Source organism: Muntiacus reevesi, chromosome 3 (assembly GCF_963930625.1).
Source record: "Muntiacus reevesi chromosome 3, mMunRee1.1, whole genome shotgun sequence".
Lineage (NCBI taxonomy): Eukaryota > Metazoa > Chordata > Mammalia > Artiodactyla > Cervidae > Muntiacus > Muntiacus reevesi.
Window position 1 is genome coordinate 157,726,551 of NC_089251.1, and position 15,117 is coordinate 157,741,667.

General features: G+C 53.6%; 1 protein-coding gene across 13 annotated transcripts in view; it reads right to left on the reverse strand.

Annotated features, from left to right (window-relative positions):
* Positions 1 to 1,811: 1,811 nt before the first annotated feature.
* AFDN (afadin, adherens junction formation factor) overlaps positions 1,812 to 15,117 on the reverse strand; it is a 110,744-nt gene continuing 97,438 nt past the window's right edge. For 6 of the 13 annotated variants that reach the window (XM_065930981.1, XM_065930979.1, XM_065930976.1 and 3 more), the window contains 4 exons: positions 8,614 to 8,748; positions 6,090 to 6,528; positions 4,470 to 4,554; positions 1,812 to 3,696 (listed from right to left, as the gene is read on the reverse strand). In XM_065930981.1, the coding sequence (XP_065787053.1) occupies positions 3,543 to 3,696; positions 4,470 to 4,554; positions 6,090 to 6,528; positions 8,614 to 8,748 (813 nt within the window). In that variant the 3' untranslated portion in view covers positions 1,812 to 3,542. The remainder of the gene's footprint in view (positions 3,697 to 4,469; positions 4,555 to 6,089; positions 6,529 to 8,613; positions 8,749 to 15,117) is intronic. The other 7 variants (XM_065930987.1, XM_065930983.1, XM_065930984.1 and 4 more) reach the window with 3 other exon arrangements.

Consider the following 15,117-nt stretch of genomic DNA (forward strand, 5'->3'; position numbering starts at 1 on the left):
TTCTCACTCACCTCTTTCACCCTCATCAAGAGGCTCTTTTAGCTCCTCTTTGCTTTCTGCTATTAAAGTGGTATCATCAACTCTACTCCAATATAAAAAAAAAATATATTTTAACTAATTAAAAAATAAAATAAAAATCCAATTTAACACCGGAACCATTGTTACCATTTTAGATTTTGGTCATTTTTACCTATATTCTCCATAAAGAATAAGACACAAGCTCGACAAGAGCAGAAAAACAGAGGCCTAACCTACGGAAGATGCCTCGCTTTCACGGTCCCCCAGCCGGGTCCCCCGCTGACGCCCTGTTCCCCTCCGACCTCAGCTGTGCCCCCGTCTCCATCTTCAGCCCGCAGTCCACTTGGTGGGTCACGCTGGAAAGCTGCTGCAGCAAACGCCTGGCAGACGCTGTCCACTCTCCCTTCCCCCGTGGTGGCCAGAGCCAGCAGGAAGCTGTGTACCCCCCGTACCCCGAGGTCCCCACCGGGGTTGGGGCGCCCTGACCCACTGCTCGGAGGGCAGCAGCCTTGCCTTGGTCCTCCTCTGCCTGCTGCAGTCTTTTCTCCCAAAGGGAGGACGGTTTTCTTGTCTGCCAGTTCCATGATTGCAGCGAGCACTTGTAGTCAACCTGCCAAGTGCCCAGGACATGCTGCTCACCCAGATTCAGTTACTAGGTTTATTATGAACCGCGCACCTGTCTCCCAGTCTGCTTTGGAGTAGCTGGTGGACAGGATTCAGAGTAGGCATTCATAAGGTGTCTTTGTTGACTAAACTGTGCAAGGAGTTGGCTTTTACATCCCAGTTTCACGTCAGGTATGTCCCTGGGTAGCTCAGCTGGTGAAAGAATCTGCCCGCAATGTAGAAGACCATGGTTCAATTCCTGGGTCAGGAAGACCCCCTGGAGGAGGGCATGGCAACCCACTCCAGTGTTCTTGCCTGGAGAATCCCCATGGAGAGAGGAGCCTGGCGGGCTGCAGTCCACGGGGTTGCAGAGAGTTGGACATACCTGAGCGAGTAAGCACATCTATCTTGCGGGGTGAGGTGGCTTTAGAGGAACTACATGAACACGGGCATGAAAACTGGTCACTTTCCGTACACAGTTCCCTCCGGCAAGTCATGCTGGGGCCCAGCATTTCCTTAAATGTGTAAAACCCTGAGACCAGCCTCCTGTGCACAAAGCAGAGAGGAGCCCGTTCCCCGTAGCTGCCCCGGAAGGGTGCCCAGCACAGACACTGCAGGCAGTCATTCCTGCCGCAAGAGCAACAAGAGCCGTGCGGCCTCGGGTGGGACCGAACCAACGCCAACACAGTCCCTGAGTCTGCCCTCCTTTCTGGGCATTACAGGGTGCCGAACATGGATGCTCACAGCTCCAGTGTGCTAACACCCAGCGCTGAGTGATCTGCAGCTTCTACAACCCCGAGGCCCCTATTCCTTCATGAAGGTCCTTCCTGAAACCTGTTGGAGCAGGGGCTCGCCGGCCCACCCACCGCCAGCTGGACACGCAGGCACCCAAGTGGCGGCCCCTGCCCTCAGGCACGTCACACGGGCACCCTCTTCACACAAGGGGTGATCAGAGGACGGGACCCTTAAGACACCCGGCGGCTGAGCGTTCAAGCAGCGGCCAAAGGGACTCGAACCCTCCGCTCACGTGTCTGTGCGATCGGGAGGGGGAGCATCCCCAGGGTCCGGGGATGCTGCCTGTCACAGCAGTGATGCTCGGCGGGCTGTCTGATCAGTGGATGGGATGGGGAGATGGGAAGGGGTGTTCTGTTGCCAATGAGTCTGTGAACACTAGTGAATGTAATAGCGAATACCCTTAAATACATACAAAGTTTATTAAAAATAGGCTGCAAATGAAGTACAGTAGAAATGGAAAACTACAGCAGGTCTGATGTCTTCTCCATAGTAACACACAGTCATGAAAAGCACTTTACACATATTCACATTTGACCTAATCGTCCAAGGACCGCCAAATCCACGGGAACGGGTTTACAATCACACACAGAAATATCCCTGCATGTAAATATTTACATGTATTTGCATGTTCTCATGTTTGTCTGTTGCTTTTCTATATATTAACAGGATAACAGTCCACCTGCATCTTTTTCTTTAAAGAAGCGGTGGACTCAGTCCCCTAAGGCTGCCAGTGTTCTCGAGACGTCGGGACGCACAAGCATGCAGATCCTTCATAAACACTTGGAACCACTTACTCTCTTACTTAACGAGGGAGATCAGAGCAGCACCCTTCCAGATACGAACCCTGCCGGACGCAGAAAATATTTACAGTTGCGTTGTAATGATTTATCTTACAGCTCTGAGGAAAGTGATTTCTAAGGCAGACAGCTCCCCCCTTCTCCTGGGAAGTGTGCGTATCTTCCTAACACACCTATTGTTAAGAGAACGATACGGTAAAGTCATCTAGAGCCGCAGCAGGGCTTGTCAAATAGAAAATCTGCTCATGATCACAAAATCATTGACTGTTTTAACATCACATAATATAAAACAAAGTGAGGTCCGTCTCCCCAACACCAGCCTCATATTCACAGCTGAAGAAGTGACAGTGGTAACTAATAATTCAATACATGAAAATTAAATAACTCTATTCAAATGTAAAAAAATAGCCTGAACTGCCACGAGTCTTTCCTACAGCATTCAGTTACGGACGCCACACGCAATGGACCCTCCCTCCCTGACAGCAGATGGGTGTGGACTCAGCTCTCTTCTGAGCGACAGCTGTGCCGAGTGCCGCCTACTGCGCGCTCGTTCTCCTTCGGTACTTTTGTTCCTATTCATGTCAACACTGTTTAGTAGACATCCTCCTTTACAGATTCCCTTGGAATATCTGAAACATTTAGCTAACCTTCTAACTTAAGCGCCATCGTCAAAATCACTAATGACTTACTGGCATAATAATCATCTGGTATTTAAAAAAATAAAATTTCCTAAGCTCAAAATTTTCTTCTTGGAGAAACTTGTGTCAATCAAACACTAGAGCTGATTCGGAGGGCTGCCCGTGGGGATGGCGCTGCAGCGGTCCCGCTCGGGCCCGCCCGCCTCCCAGCCGCGGGCACGGCAGGCCGGCTGCACTCCTTGGCACGCAGGCGCGTCCGCGCAGTCTCCCCAGAGTCGTCTCCCGCAGCAGGCTGCGGCTGCCGCTAAGGAGTGCAAACGACAGTCTGGGGAGTTCAAGCTACTCTGATTAGTGAACAGCGAGTTTTAGAAAAAGAACAGCAACAGGACTTCTTTGTGCTCCTTGGGGGAAGACGGGGGAGAAGACACATCTCAGGATCTTCTTTGCCCCTTTCCAAGCCCAGACCCTAAAGAGACTGACCAGAAAGCCACCTTCCTGGGAGTCAGGTCATTAAGAAGACAGTGTCTAGATTGTAGAAATGACAGTCTCTTGGTAAGGAAAAGCGGAATTTCTTAGTGGTGGAACTCTTCCACATGCCAAGCCTTCTAGAAGCTGGCTCCCTGGGGACCGGGGTCCTCAGGCCGTGCCGTCACCAGCACCCCAAGGGACCGTGCTGGACACAGGGCCGTCCTCACTTCGTGTTCAGCTCGTTCTCCAGCTCTGTTAGCTTGCGAGAGGCCTTGACTTTATTGGAGACGTCGTGGCCTTGGGAGAAAAGGCGCTGGCGCTCCCTGAATGTCAGGTTTTCAGGGGCTCCGGGCCCCCCGGGGACGTCTGCTTCGTGGCTGCAGGAGAAACAGGTACAGGGTTACCTTTCAGTGCGGAAACGACCCATCAGCAGGTAGCTCGGCTCACGTGAGGGCGGGTAAGTCAGACTTTCTAAGGGAGAGGCTCATTCTCTGTCTAACTCCCTCATAACCCTGCCGGGGCTGTATTCAAACCCACGTGGGAAAGGGCACAGTGTTCTCTTCAGTTAATGTTCACTGCCTCCAGTCCCACCCGACTCTCAAAAAGCTAGTAACATCAGTGTTGACAAGCACACAATCCTGAGCAATTAAGTTTAACTGAAGAGTTCACTTTAAAAATCTGGCACTTTAACGAAGCCTACCTGCATCTGAGAAGCCTCTATCAACACACTCACGGACAGTAATAACAAGTTACCAAGATGTTAAAGATGTACGAACGCTGTGGGCAGCAGTAGTTCTGACTACACCTAGCGGAGAATGTCTGTTGAACTGGGGGGTGGGGGGGGACCTTGCACGGTCCAGAGGACACCAGGCCTTTACCCTGGGCGTCTCGCTCCTTGGTGGTGGACGCAGAGGGCAGTGCGTCCAGCTCCTTCCACAGTCCCAGCCAGAAACCCTGGGGCCTGTGCACCATTGGAGGCAGAACCGTATCAGCAACACGAAGTAAACAAAGCCTCTGTGCTCACACAACTCAACGCCTGAGCTGACAACCAAGCCTCTGAAATTTCATTCCAGCCTCACAAAAGGTAGTGTGAGAAAAGAAAAGCACCCTCAGTGACGAGACACCAGCATGGCACAGCCTCAGTGAGTACCTCTTAGACGGTTTCTCTCTCGGATCCTGATAAACATCATGGGCTCCAAAAACTGTTCCAGCAGATCCCACGTAAGAGTTTGCTCCTTTTCCATAAAAAGAAAAAGTCATGGTTAAAGTACCTGCATTATTTCCAGAACCACACTCAGGATGAAGATGCAGTGCTCAGGACCTCTTACGTCCTGAAAACGCAGCAGCGAAAGGCTCTTCGAGGCAGTGGAAGACACTCATTGGAAACCACATCCCTGGGTGCCCTGAGCAACCCCATCACGGCCTTGCGGGTGCTGGGAACCTGGCCTGCAGCCTTACCATTAGGGGAAACATAAGTCTAAGGGAGTATAGCAAAAAGTTCAGATCAGGTAAAATGTATAACTAATACAAATTCACAATAAAAATCGACAGATGGCGAAATTTTTCAGACACCCCTGACACGAAGAACTTTCTTACACGATTACGGGGGGCAAAAGGTCCTCTTTTCAGAGCAGTTATTGAATTTTCCCCACAAAATAAATGGCTATAATTCTTAAAACATTTGGAAAAAAAGGAAAAAGAAGAGGTCCCGAAAGGTCTGATACTAATGCTGCAGACACAACATCACTGACCAAAACGGAGACCCGAGGCAGCACGGGGTGACTGTCAGACACCCGGCCTGGAGCCCAGCGCTGCGGGTCAGCGGCCAGTAACTGGGCGAGTGAGACCAACTGCCCACATACTGAAGAGCGCTGCCGAAGATCAAAAAAGCTGACGCCTGGAGAAGCTCTAACGCGGCCAAACGTACAGCGAGAGCGCACGAGCGGTGCGACGGCCAAGACCACAGCGCAGGCACTCAGGACCAGGGGCTTCTGTTACCTGCAGGGGCAGCAAGATCTTCCACTTCGAAGAATCTTTTGCTTATAACCTAGGCCAGGGTAAGACACGCTCAAAATACTCAGCAAACACTGACAGTGCTGCTCACTGGACTCAACAGGCCAGGAAACGACCACAGGATCTCAGGGCTAAAAGGACCCTTCTCCACAGGCTGCAGTGGTGAATCTATGCTTCTTTGCTCCCTTTATAAAGAGGTATCTTTTCCACGGCCGCGTGGGGGCATCCGAGGAGCCCAGCCACGCCTGGCACCCCTCCCAGTACCCCTCCCGGCACTGCGTCTTGCTCATGAGTCGGCTGGGGTACCCACAACCAGGGCACAGGAGTGGTCCTCTACCAAGACTCAAAAGATGAAACAGAAAGACTTCTCTAATGTAACCTGCTCTAGACCTTTAGATAAATTACTGGCAGAGTGAAAAACTTTCCATTTTGAGTCTACATTTTTTCTTCAATTTGCCTTAAAAACATGTTTCGTCTTTTGAGTTTTAATTGAGGAATACTTGCTTGTTCCCACTGGTAAAAATCAATTGTTGAAAATTTTCAGAATTTTTAATCAGCGTTATCAGACAATCTGGGCTCTCGAAGAGCAGAGAAACGGGAATTGGAGGAGCAGACAGGAGGGTCGCAGGTGGAGCAGATCACCCCCCACGCCATGATCGGGAACCAGATTCCAAAGCCAGTGCTCTGATCAGAGGGGCTGCGCTGCGTGTGGGCACCCGGGGTCGGGCGGTGGGGGGCTGGGGCACCCTGGCTTTACCTCGACCTCTGGAGTGGCCGGGCCGGGCAGGGCCGGGTTTGGAGGGAGGGGGTGGGGGCAGGCCGGCCCTGGGCCTGGTCCTGCTGGCGCCGGGCAGGGGCGGCCGGAATGGGCCGGAGAGGAAGATGCCGTCGGAGGCTGGGCGCGCTCTCCGCCCAGAGGGCCTGTCCTGACCTGCCGGTTCCTCATCCTCGTCCTCCTCTTCATTGTAGGCCACGAACTTGGCGGTGTAGAGGGCATCCGGGGAGAGGGCCTGCGTCTGCAGGTAGGAGGCGGTGCGCTGTGGCGGCGGCGGCGGGCCAGTGGGTTCGTACCCGCGTGGGAGCGGCGGGCGGCCCAGGCCCGGCTCCTCAGGCTCCAGCAGCCGGCGCTCGGCCTCCTCGTGCTGGCGGCGGCGCTCAGCCTCCAGGCGGCTGTAGTAACCGTCCTCCTGCCGCCTCTGTGGCCGGGAGACAAAGGGCGGGTCAGCGGGCAGCAGGGGGGGTCCGCCCCAGGGTCCTCCCAAGCTCCAGCGACTGCCACGGCAGTGGGCAGCTGGGCCTGGACATGGAGCCGCTGACACGGAAGCAGGAACGAACCCGGGGCGCCTCTCCTGCCTTCAGTGGGATTTCCACTTACCTGGCGCTCCTGAGTTTAAAGACAAAACCGAAGGGTAACTAGGCTCTGACTGGCCCCTGCCCTGCCCCGCAGCGCGTGGAAGAGGGGCAGGCCCAAGTCGCCTGGCTCGTTTCCATAGGCGCAAAGCGAAACTAATAGGAAACCCACACTGTCTCTTCCCAAGGAGACCACCAGCGAACACGCGTGCCCCAGGCCTTCGTTTGTATCCCCCTGCCAGACAGGAAATCAGAGAGCCAGGCGCGACAGCAACAGCAGCGGACAGTCCAGTGTATTTTGACACATACTGTACATTTCTTCTGACATACATCTAGTTGCGCAAACTACAGTTGACAGCGTTAATTTAACATTGAAAAAGGTAACAGCACAGTTTTGTTAAAGATTGACAATGGTTTCAGAACACAAGAAAAAAAGCGAAGAAAGGAGTGGAAAGACCAAACGAACGATCTGCCTTAAGCTGAGGTGGGCTCCAGGGCAGCCAGCGGCAGAGCTTCCAGTTGCTGCGTCACCGTGCACGCTTTCACGCTTTGGCTCCTCCCCAACTCCACACGCACGTGCACGCGTACACACACACACACAGAGTGAGCACACACAGCCAGAGCCTTCCGGGGCGAGGGGGGGGAAGCGCCCGCACACACGCCACCCTTGTCACGGTCCTGACCACTTTTCACCCTATGCTGAGCCATCTGGAGGGAAAAGCATTTTCATCTTATTTCCACACAGAATGAGCGTTCCCTTACAGAGGAGCTCCAACCTGAACGAGCTCCGCGGACTCTGAGCAGAGCTGGTGGGAGGCCTAGCGCTCCACAAATACCACTCATGTGGTGACATTTCAGGGAGAGACCACGGCTCATCCTTCAGTTACATTAAGAACAGACAGCCACGGGACATCGTTCTGCCCGACAGGTGCGTGGTCCTCCCATGACAGAGCAAGCCCAGCCACTTTGGACATTCTATATTAAAAAAACAGCTTATCTGGCTTCTTTTTGCATGGAGCACTCAGTCATGGAAGCAGGTACCCAAACACAAGTGCATCTGACACAACCACAAGCTGTGAGAATGTGCACTGCAAAAAAACCCAATGACGGAGAGTTTCCCCAGGTGGAGAACAGGCCCGGCCGTCTCCCCACGGCGCTGCTTCCAGGTGGCCAGAGGCGCAGGGCAAGTGGACACCGCAGACCCAGGGCTGGGGGCTCAGACTGGAGGCCCACCTCCTTCCCAGGGCTCACTGAAGCGCACGGGGTCTCCCCCGAAGCCCAGCCCGCGACTGCCCGGGCCCCACCAAGCGGCCGGGGTCGGGGAGGTGGAGGGCCCGCCCTGCTCGTTGTCACCCGCGGAGCCCACGTGGCCGGGCGCTCCTGCCTGCACAGAAGGGCCCACGGGGACGGCCCAGCACTGCTCCTGCCCTGTCCCTGGATCCTGAGGTCTGGCAGCGAGCCCAGGGCCGGCGGTGCACCCAGAGGCGGAGTTCTGCACTCGCTTCTCAGATTAGGTCACGTGTGGTCATGCTAAGCCCCATTAACAGGGTTCCCTGACCCTTAGAACCAAATAACTACTCGAGTATCTACCCGTGGACACACTGAGTGAAATGGAAACCCCCTTGTGCTGTGTTTTCCGTAGACCACTGGCCAGAATCAGGTCACTTTCATAAAAAATCGACTCTAGATCCTGTTTGTCCTAAGTTCCTGTCCTTCCCAAGGCCTGACCCCAACGTGACCACTTCCCAGCGACCGGCCGGACGCCACCCAGCGTGGCCGCACAGGCCCCACGTCCGCAGGCCGGAGGGACGAGCCCCGAGGCCAGCAGTGGGAGGCGGTCCGCAGGCTGGGCGGAAGGCCGGCGCGGGGGCGGCCCTGCCCACCGCCCAGCCCCGCCCGCGCTCGGGCCGCAGCCCTCAGAGGACCAGGACCTTGTCTTCGGCCTCGCGCCTGACCCTCTCGTCCTCCTGCCGGCGCCGCTGCTCCTCCTGCCGCGCGCGCTCCTCCGCCTCCCGCGTCCGGATCTCCTCCAGCTGCTGCTGCCGCCGCCGCTCCTCATCCTGCAACTGACAACAGGGGCCCGTCAGCCCGCGCCCCGACCCGAGGACGCGCCGCGCGGCCGGCACACACGGGCACGCACGCGGCCTACAGACGCGCACGCACGGCCGGACACGTGCACACGACACGCAGAGCCAAGACACAACACACGCGCACGGCCGACGGACATACGCACATGGCACACACGCACGACTGACGAATATGCACACACGACACGCGCACGGCCCTCAGACACGTGCATGCGCGCGGCCGACAGAGTGCACACGACACTCGAACGGCTGACGGGCAGACAACAAACAGCACAGCTGACAGATGCACACGCGCATGACACTTGACGCGCACACACAACACACACGCACACGACACTCAACACGGCACGGCCCAGACACGGCACACAGCCGACACGCGCACACAACTCGCGCACGGCCAAGACACGTACATGCGCAGCCAGCCGACATGTGCACGCACACGACCGATGTATACACGTGCACTTGCACGGCCAACACACGCACAGCCGACAGACACGCGCAAGGCCGAGGTACACGCTCAAGGCCGAGATGCACGCGCATGGCCAATGGACAAACACACACACACGACACACGCATGGCTGATGGACACGCACACACGACACATGTGCAGAACCAACAGACACATGCACACGTGTGACCGATAGACACACGACACGCACGGCTGACAGACATGCGCACACGACGCACATGCCCAACACACATGCCCACGGCCAACAGACATGCGCACACGACGCACACACGCGCCCAACACACATGCCCACGGCCGACGGACACACAACACACGCACACACGACACTCGAATGGTCGACACGTGCACGTGAGACGACACACGCATGGCTGACATGCACACGACACTTTACATGTGCATGGCCGGCAGACACACGCACATGACACAGCCCACAGCTGCACGCATGACACTCAACACGCACGGCTGACAGCACGCGTGACACACACACATCACACACACGGCATGGCCAACATACAACACGGCACACACACAGCCGAGAGACACGTGCACACACAGCATGGCCCAGGCCCGGCACACAGCCAACAGACGTGTGCACACAGAACACACGCACGGCTGACAGACACGCGTACACGACACATGACACTCGACACGTGCACAGCCAACAGAGTGCACACAACACACACGTACATGACACGTGCAAGCACACAGCACATGCCCGGCTGACATGCGTACACGACACGCGCACATGCCACACACACGGCATGGCCGACATACAACACGACACACGCACGGCTGAGAGACACATGCACACGACACACAGCACGGCCCAGACGTGGCACACAGCCGACAGACGTGTGCACACAGGACACACACACGGCTGACAGACACACGCACATGTCACTCACGCACAGCTGAGCACAGACGCCAGGCCAGGCCAGCCCGTGCCACCTCACAGCTGTCCCCACCCTTCAGAGCCACCTCAGAGGAGGAGGGATGTCCTACACACTCACACAGCAGACCGGCGCGACTCTTCTAGAAGTCCACGAACCAGCTCGTGGCCGTCAGCAGTCGGACCCTGGCACGTGGAACCACGAGACCCTGGGCCGCCTCCTGCCTGTGCCCCGTTCCAACCGCCACCATGAGGGTCAAGCACGCCTGCACTCCTGGCCCGTGGCAGGCGAACCCCAGCCTCTCGGTGGGGTGGGCTGGGGGCTCAGGGGGGCGGGCCACCTGCCTAGTCGTGGGGACCAGGTTTCAAGCTCTCCTTCTGTCCTGGCCCTTTGCCATCCACTCCCTCCGCGTCCCATCCTGGACTTAAGAATCCCTCCCCAGCTCGGGGGTCCCCTAAATGCTGATTTACAGCATCTGAGCCTGAGATTTAGGACAAACCTTATTCTCACCCTCTCCTGCTACACCTCTGCCAAGTAACGTCCACTGTGTCTGAACACCTCCAGGGTCTGGGGAACTAGAGTCCACCTCCCACCACCGTGCCTGCCATTTTCAGGTAACTACTTGTCAAAAAGCATGTCTGCTCTTCTGAAACTCACCACCTGACCGCTTCCAATTTTTTGTTTTTCAGGGTCTGTCTTTTTCAAACAATACAGATTTAATCTCTCTCCTTCATACCATTCAAATTCTTAAGGACAACTTCAAAGTCCTAAGATGTGTTGTATCTGGCTTTCAGCTCCTTCAGTCTCCTGGTCACACCTCCTATATGCTACAGGACGAAAAAGCCTCAAGGGACCCGGAAAAGCACGTGTGACTGGCAGAGAACAGAGAGTCTTCCCATCATGCCCACAGGACACAGCGATTTTTGCTGTCACAGCCCAGGAGGACACAGACTTTCCCTTCTCCATCACAGACCTGGGCTGGGCTAACACCCACAGCCCTGTACCTCCCTACTTCAACGAGGAAGCCGGCAGAAGTGCCTGCTCCGTGGAGGTGCAGAGGCAGCCCCTAGCTGGGATCAGCTCGCTGGAGGGTCTGCAGCAGCAGTGGAGGAGGCATCAGCACAGGTATGGGAAACAGCTCCCAAATAAGAGTGACGAAATAAAACAGCAACTGATCACACCAAGTATCTCCAGAAAGAACCTATGGAAGAAGGCAAGACTGCAGGAATGCAATAGAGACTCTTCTGTTACCCAACAAAATACAAACTGACTCATCATGTCTCACCTTGCCTAGAGCTAATTAAAAACAAGTTCTGAGCAAGAAAAACTATATACACTGAACTCGCCAATGAATTCTTTTATGTTAAATAAAAGTATAGTTTTAAGAAGTCAGAATAATTTCAATTCTCACAACTACTAAATCTAAAAACAAGCATTTTTCTCTTAAAAACCTTCCGCTTCTAAATCCTGATGGTGTAAGCAAGGAGCCTTCTCCCTGTGCCCAGTCCACCGGTTTCTGTTTTAAAGCAGTGAGTGAACCAGCGCTATTGTAACCGAGGCAGCTTCTTTCCACTCTTTGGTAAGTTGTTTCGGGTATTTTCATTGTCAAAACAGTTTTGTTTCTCACCAATATTCTGCCTTACTCAAAAACAAGCAAACAACAAACAAAAAACCCAAAACACATAAATGAGAACAGAATCTCTGAATTTGCCCCGAACAACAGATCCAGATGGAGAACACCTCAAATCAAGTTAGGAAGCTAATGGCTCTGAGTGCCAACGACAAACCGCGTGTATGAAGACTGTAGCTAAATGGAGAGAAGACAAGCTGGCGGTTTTACACTGAAGGGTGGAGACGTTGCATGCTACCAGAACAGGCGGCAGGAAGCTGTGTTTGGGGAAACACTGAACAGATCAAACTAATTCTTAGCCAGCCCAGCCCAGCCCACAGTCACTGAAACCAGCTATCGTGCTGGGATTTAAAAGCAGGATGCAAGCCTGAACCAACTTCTTACAACACTGGTGCAGCCCACATTTCCCAGGAAGGTATTTTCAGGGGTTAAAAAAAACAGTATGCTGAGATCTCTGTGTTTATAATTTTGTACCACAAAAATATACTAATTTATTACATCTTTACAACAGGAATTCCATTAAGGCAGACAATCACTAAAATATGTGAGTAGGAAAGAGGGTCAAAATACCCCCTTGCTTTTTGACATTTTCTCTGAAAAGCAATTACAAGTCTATTAAGCACACAACCTGTAAGAAACCTCTCTCCCCACCCGCATTTTCTGCTCATGCTCCTACCCATTAAAAATATTCACCCTAAAGAATTTCAAGGGCTCCAGTAAAGATGAATCATCCTGATTAGCCAATTATTAGGACGGGACGTTGGGTCCCGTCCCAGTCCTGCCGCGTCTCCCAGAGGAATCTGCTCGGGGTCGGGGGCGGCTCCTGGGGAGGAGGGGTGGTCCCCTCACTTGGGGACGCAGCCCTAGCCCTCAGCCTGCAGTGCTCCCTTCCCCTTCTCTTCAGCAGAAGGAAGATAGTGGACTCAGAGCTCCAAGGCAAGCCTACAGCTGCCGAGACACTGGCCGCGGAGAGAGCCTGAGGCGGGGCTCCGCGCGCCCCACGCAGACTCCCAGGGCGGGAGGTGCACGCCGGGCAGAGTTGGGGGAGGGGCAAGTCAGCTCAGAACAGGTGCAAAGCGGTCAGGTGGGCGCGTGCACACAGGAGTTGGAGGTGGAGTGCAGGATGGAGTGCAGGCGGGGTGCGCAGGCCGTGGGCCTGGAGGCAGCAGGCATGGATGGAGGGAGTGACGGACACCAGGAGACCAGAGACAGGGCAACCCTTCCGCTTCTCTTGTCACCATAGCAACCCGCGCGGGGAAGATCCTAAACCAGCGGCCACGCGTCTCCCTGCGGTCCCCAGCGTCTCTGGGAAGCCAGGGCCTGACACACGGGTTCTGGCAGCAAAGCTACCCCTGGGGACACGGCAAGAACTCAGCGATAACATTAACATCTTCGGGGCAACAGGGCTAAGAAACCTGGTGCCCACAGTCAGTATTAACACTAGAGATAATTATCTTTGAAGAAACAAAAACCCTGACACAAAAGTCTCAGTATACCCCATCCTAACAAATTGTGACCCACCTGTCACACAGCCCACAGACACAGACATGGGGCTCTCTTGGGGCCCCAGGCTGGCCTGGCCCCCACACGTGTGATAAGGGCATGGCAAGTAGAGAAGCAACTGGAGGTGACTGGTGCTCCCTCGCTTCCTCCCCCGACAGACACCTCAACACACAGAGGCAGAGAGAAAAGCACGCTTCCTATCTCTGTCTCACGTGGAAGAAAAAGTCAAGCTCAGAAGACACGCCTGTCAGTCGCCAAGGAGAGGCGGCGGTCCCCTTCGCAGTGACAGTGCCACCGGGATATTTAAGTTCAAACAGGAAAACAGCACAGACAGGCCTGAAAGCCAAGCCTGGACTCAGGTTTTTCTCAAAGCGTGGTCAGCCCTGGCCTCGCGTCATTTAAAAGCTGACCGGCAATGAAGGCTACGTAAGAGTCAGTATCCACACCCTGGTAAGAACGTCAGTGACAGACACCCAGTTCTCAAGCACAGTGGACGCTATTACAACCCACTCAATCTCCCAGTGTGGACGTGAGACACACCACCGTTACTGCACAAGGCGACTATTTTTCACAACGAGTGTTATTCAGCAACGAACTGGTATGGCTAGTAAGTTAAACGAAAATCATGTGATATTAAAACAGAGTAATGTTTACTAGAAATTCCTCTTTCTCTACCAATAGACAGTTACATCCTAATTGGCAAACAATGTCAGAACCAGTTGAACTGAGCTTCTAATGACACTTAAAATATACTTCTAATGTAACAAGAATGAGTCATTACTCACTGCAAAGTTTGCTGTGTTCATGAGTACACAGGAATATATAGTATGAACTTTAGGACTAAAACTGAGTAAAGGTCAAAACCAAAAACAAACAAAGTAACACTTAAAATTAACAGAGGAGAGCAAAGGATAGCTACATCTAAACACATTGAAAGGCATGCGTCCAGAGTCAGGGGACTACACACAGGCCCTGATCTAGGACACCCTTAGGACCAGATCTACGGAAAACATACAACCACCACCACTAAAGGAAAAGAGGAAATCAGACAGGAAAAAGGTACCCAAGGGAAAGAAACAGGAACATACCAAATCTAGAACAGAGATTGCTGGCATAGCAGTCTGCTGCAGGTAACAGAGAAGGAAAAAAAAAGAAAGATGAAGTGTGAAAAAAAGGCTCGGTTAGGACCTGGATCCGCCATCAGCACCTCTGCGGCTCTCATGCTTCATCTGTGCTTGAGGACAACCCAGGAGAGAAGTCAAGACTAGACTAACTTCTAGTCCTCAGAAACAGAGAAGTGCCCACATGGTATTAAATGCTTGAGCTTCATTAGTAAGACACACAGAAACTTAAAAAAGTAAAATTTCCCTCGGCACTCTTACTTGGAGACTAGGATATTAATCTTAACATAATTAATGATAGACATTTTTAATTAAACTATCATAAAGAACTTTCTAAATAGCGTGATTCATACTAAAAGGCTTTGAAATATTCAGTGTTTCAATCACTTGGAAAAACTGATAGACCTTCAATAAAAATTCAGTCTTCAGAGAAAAGAATAACTGTAGAAATATTATGACGTGGTTTCTAACTTGTCCCTAAGCAATAAATTTAATCATGCCCACTCGTTTACTATGAAGCTCAGCTTTAGGCTCAGAGTTAAGCCTTCTTTCCTCGTGAGGGGCAGAGCCCAGGGCCACGGCCACAGCCTGCAGTGCGTCCACTCGGACTGGGTGCAGCAGGCGTGGCAGCCGTGACGGGCACGCTGCTCACCGCCTACGGACGGGGCCAGGGCGCTGGGCAGAAGGTGGGGACAGCTCAAAGGAGTCTTATGCTCCAGGGATTATTCATCAAAC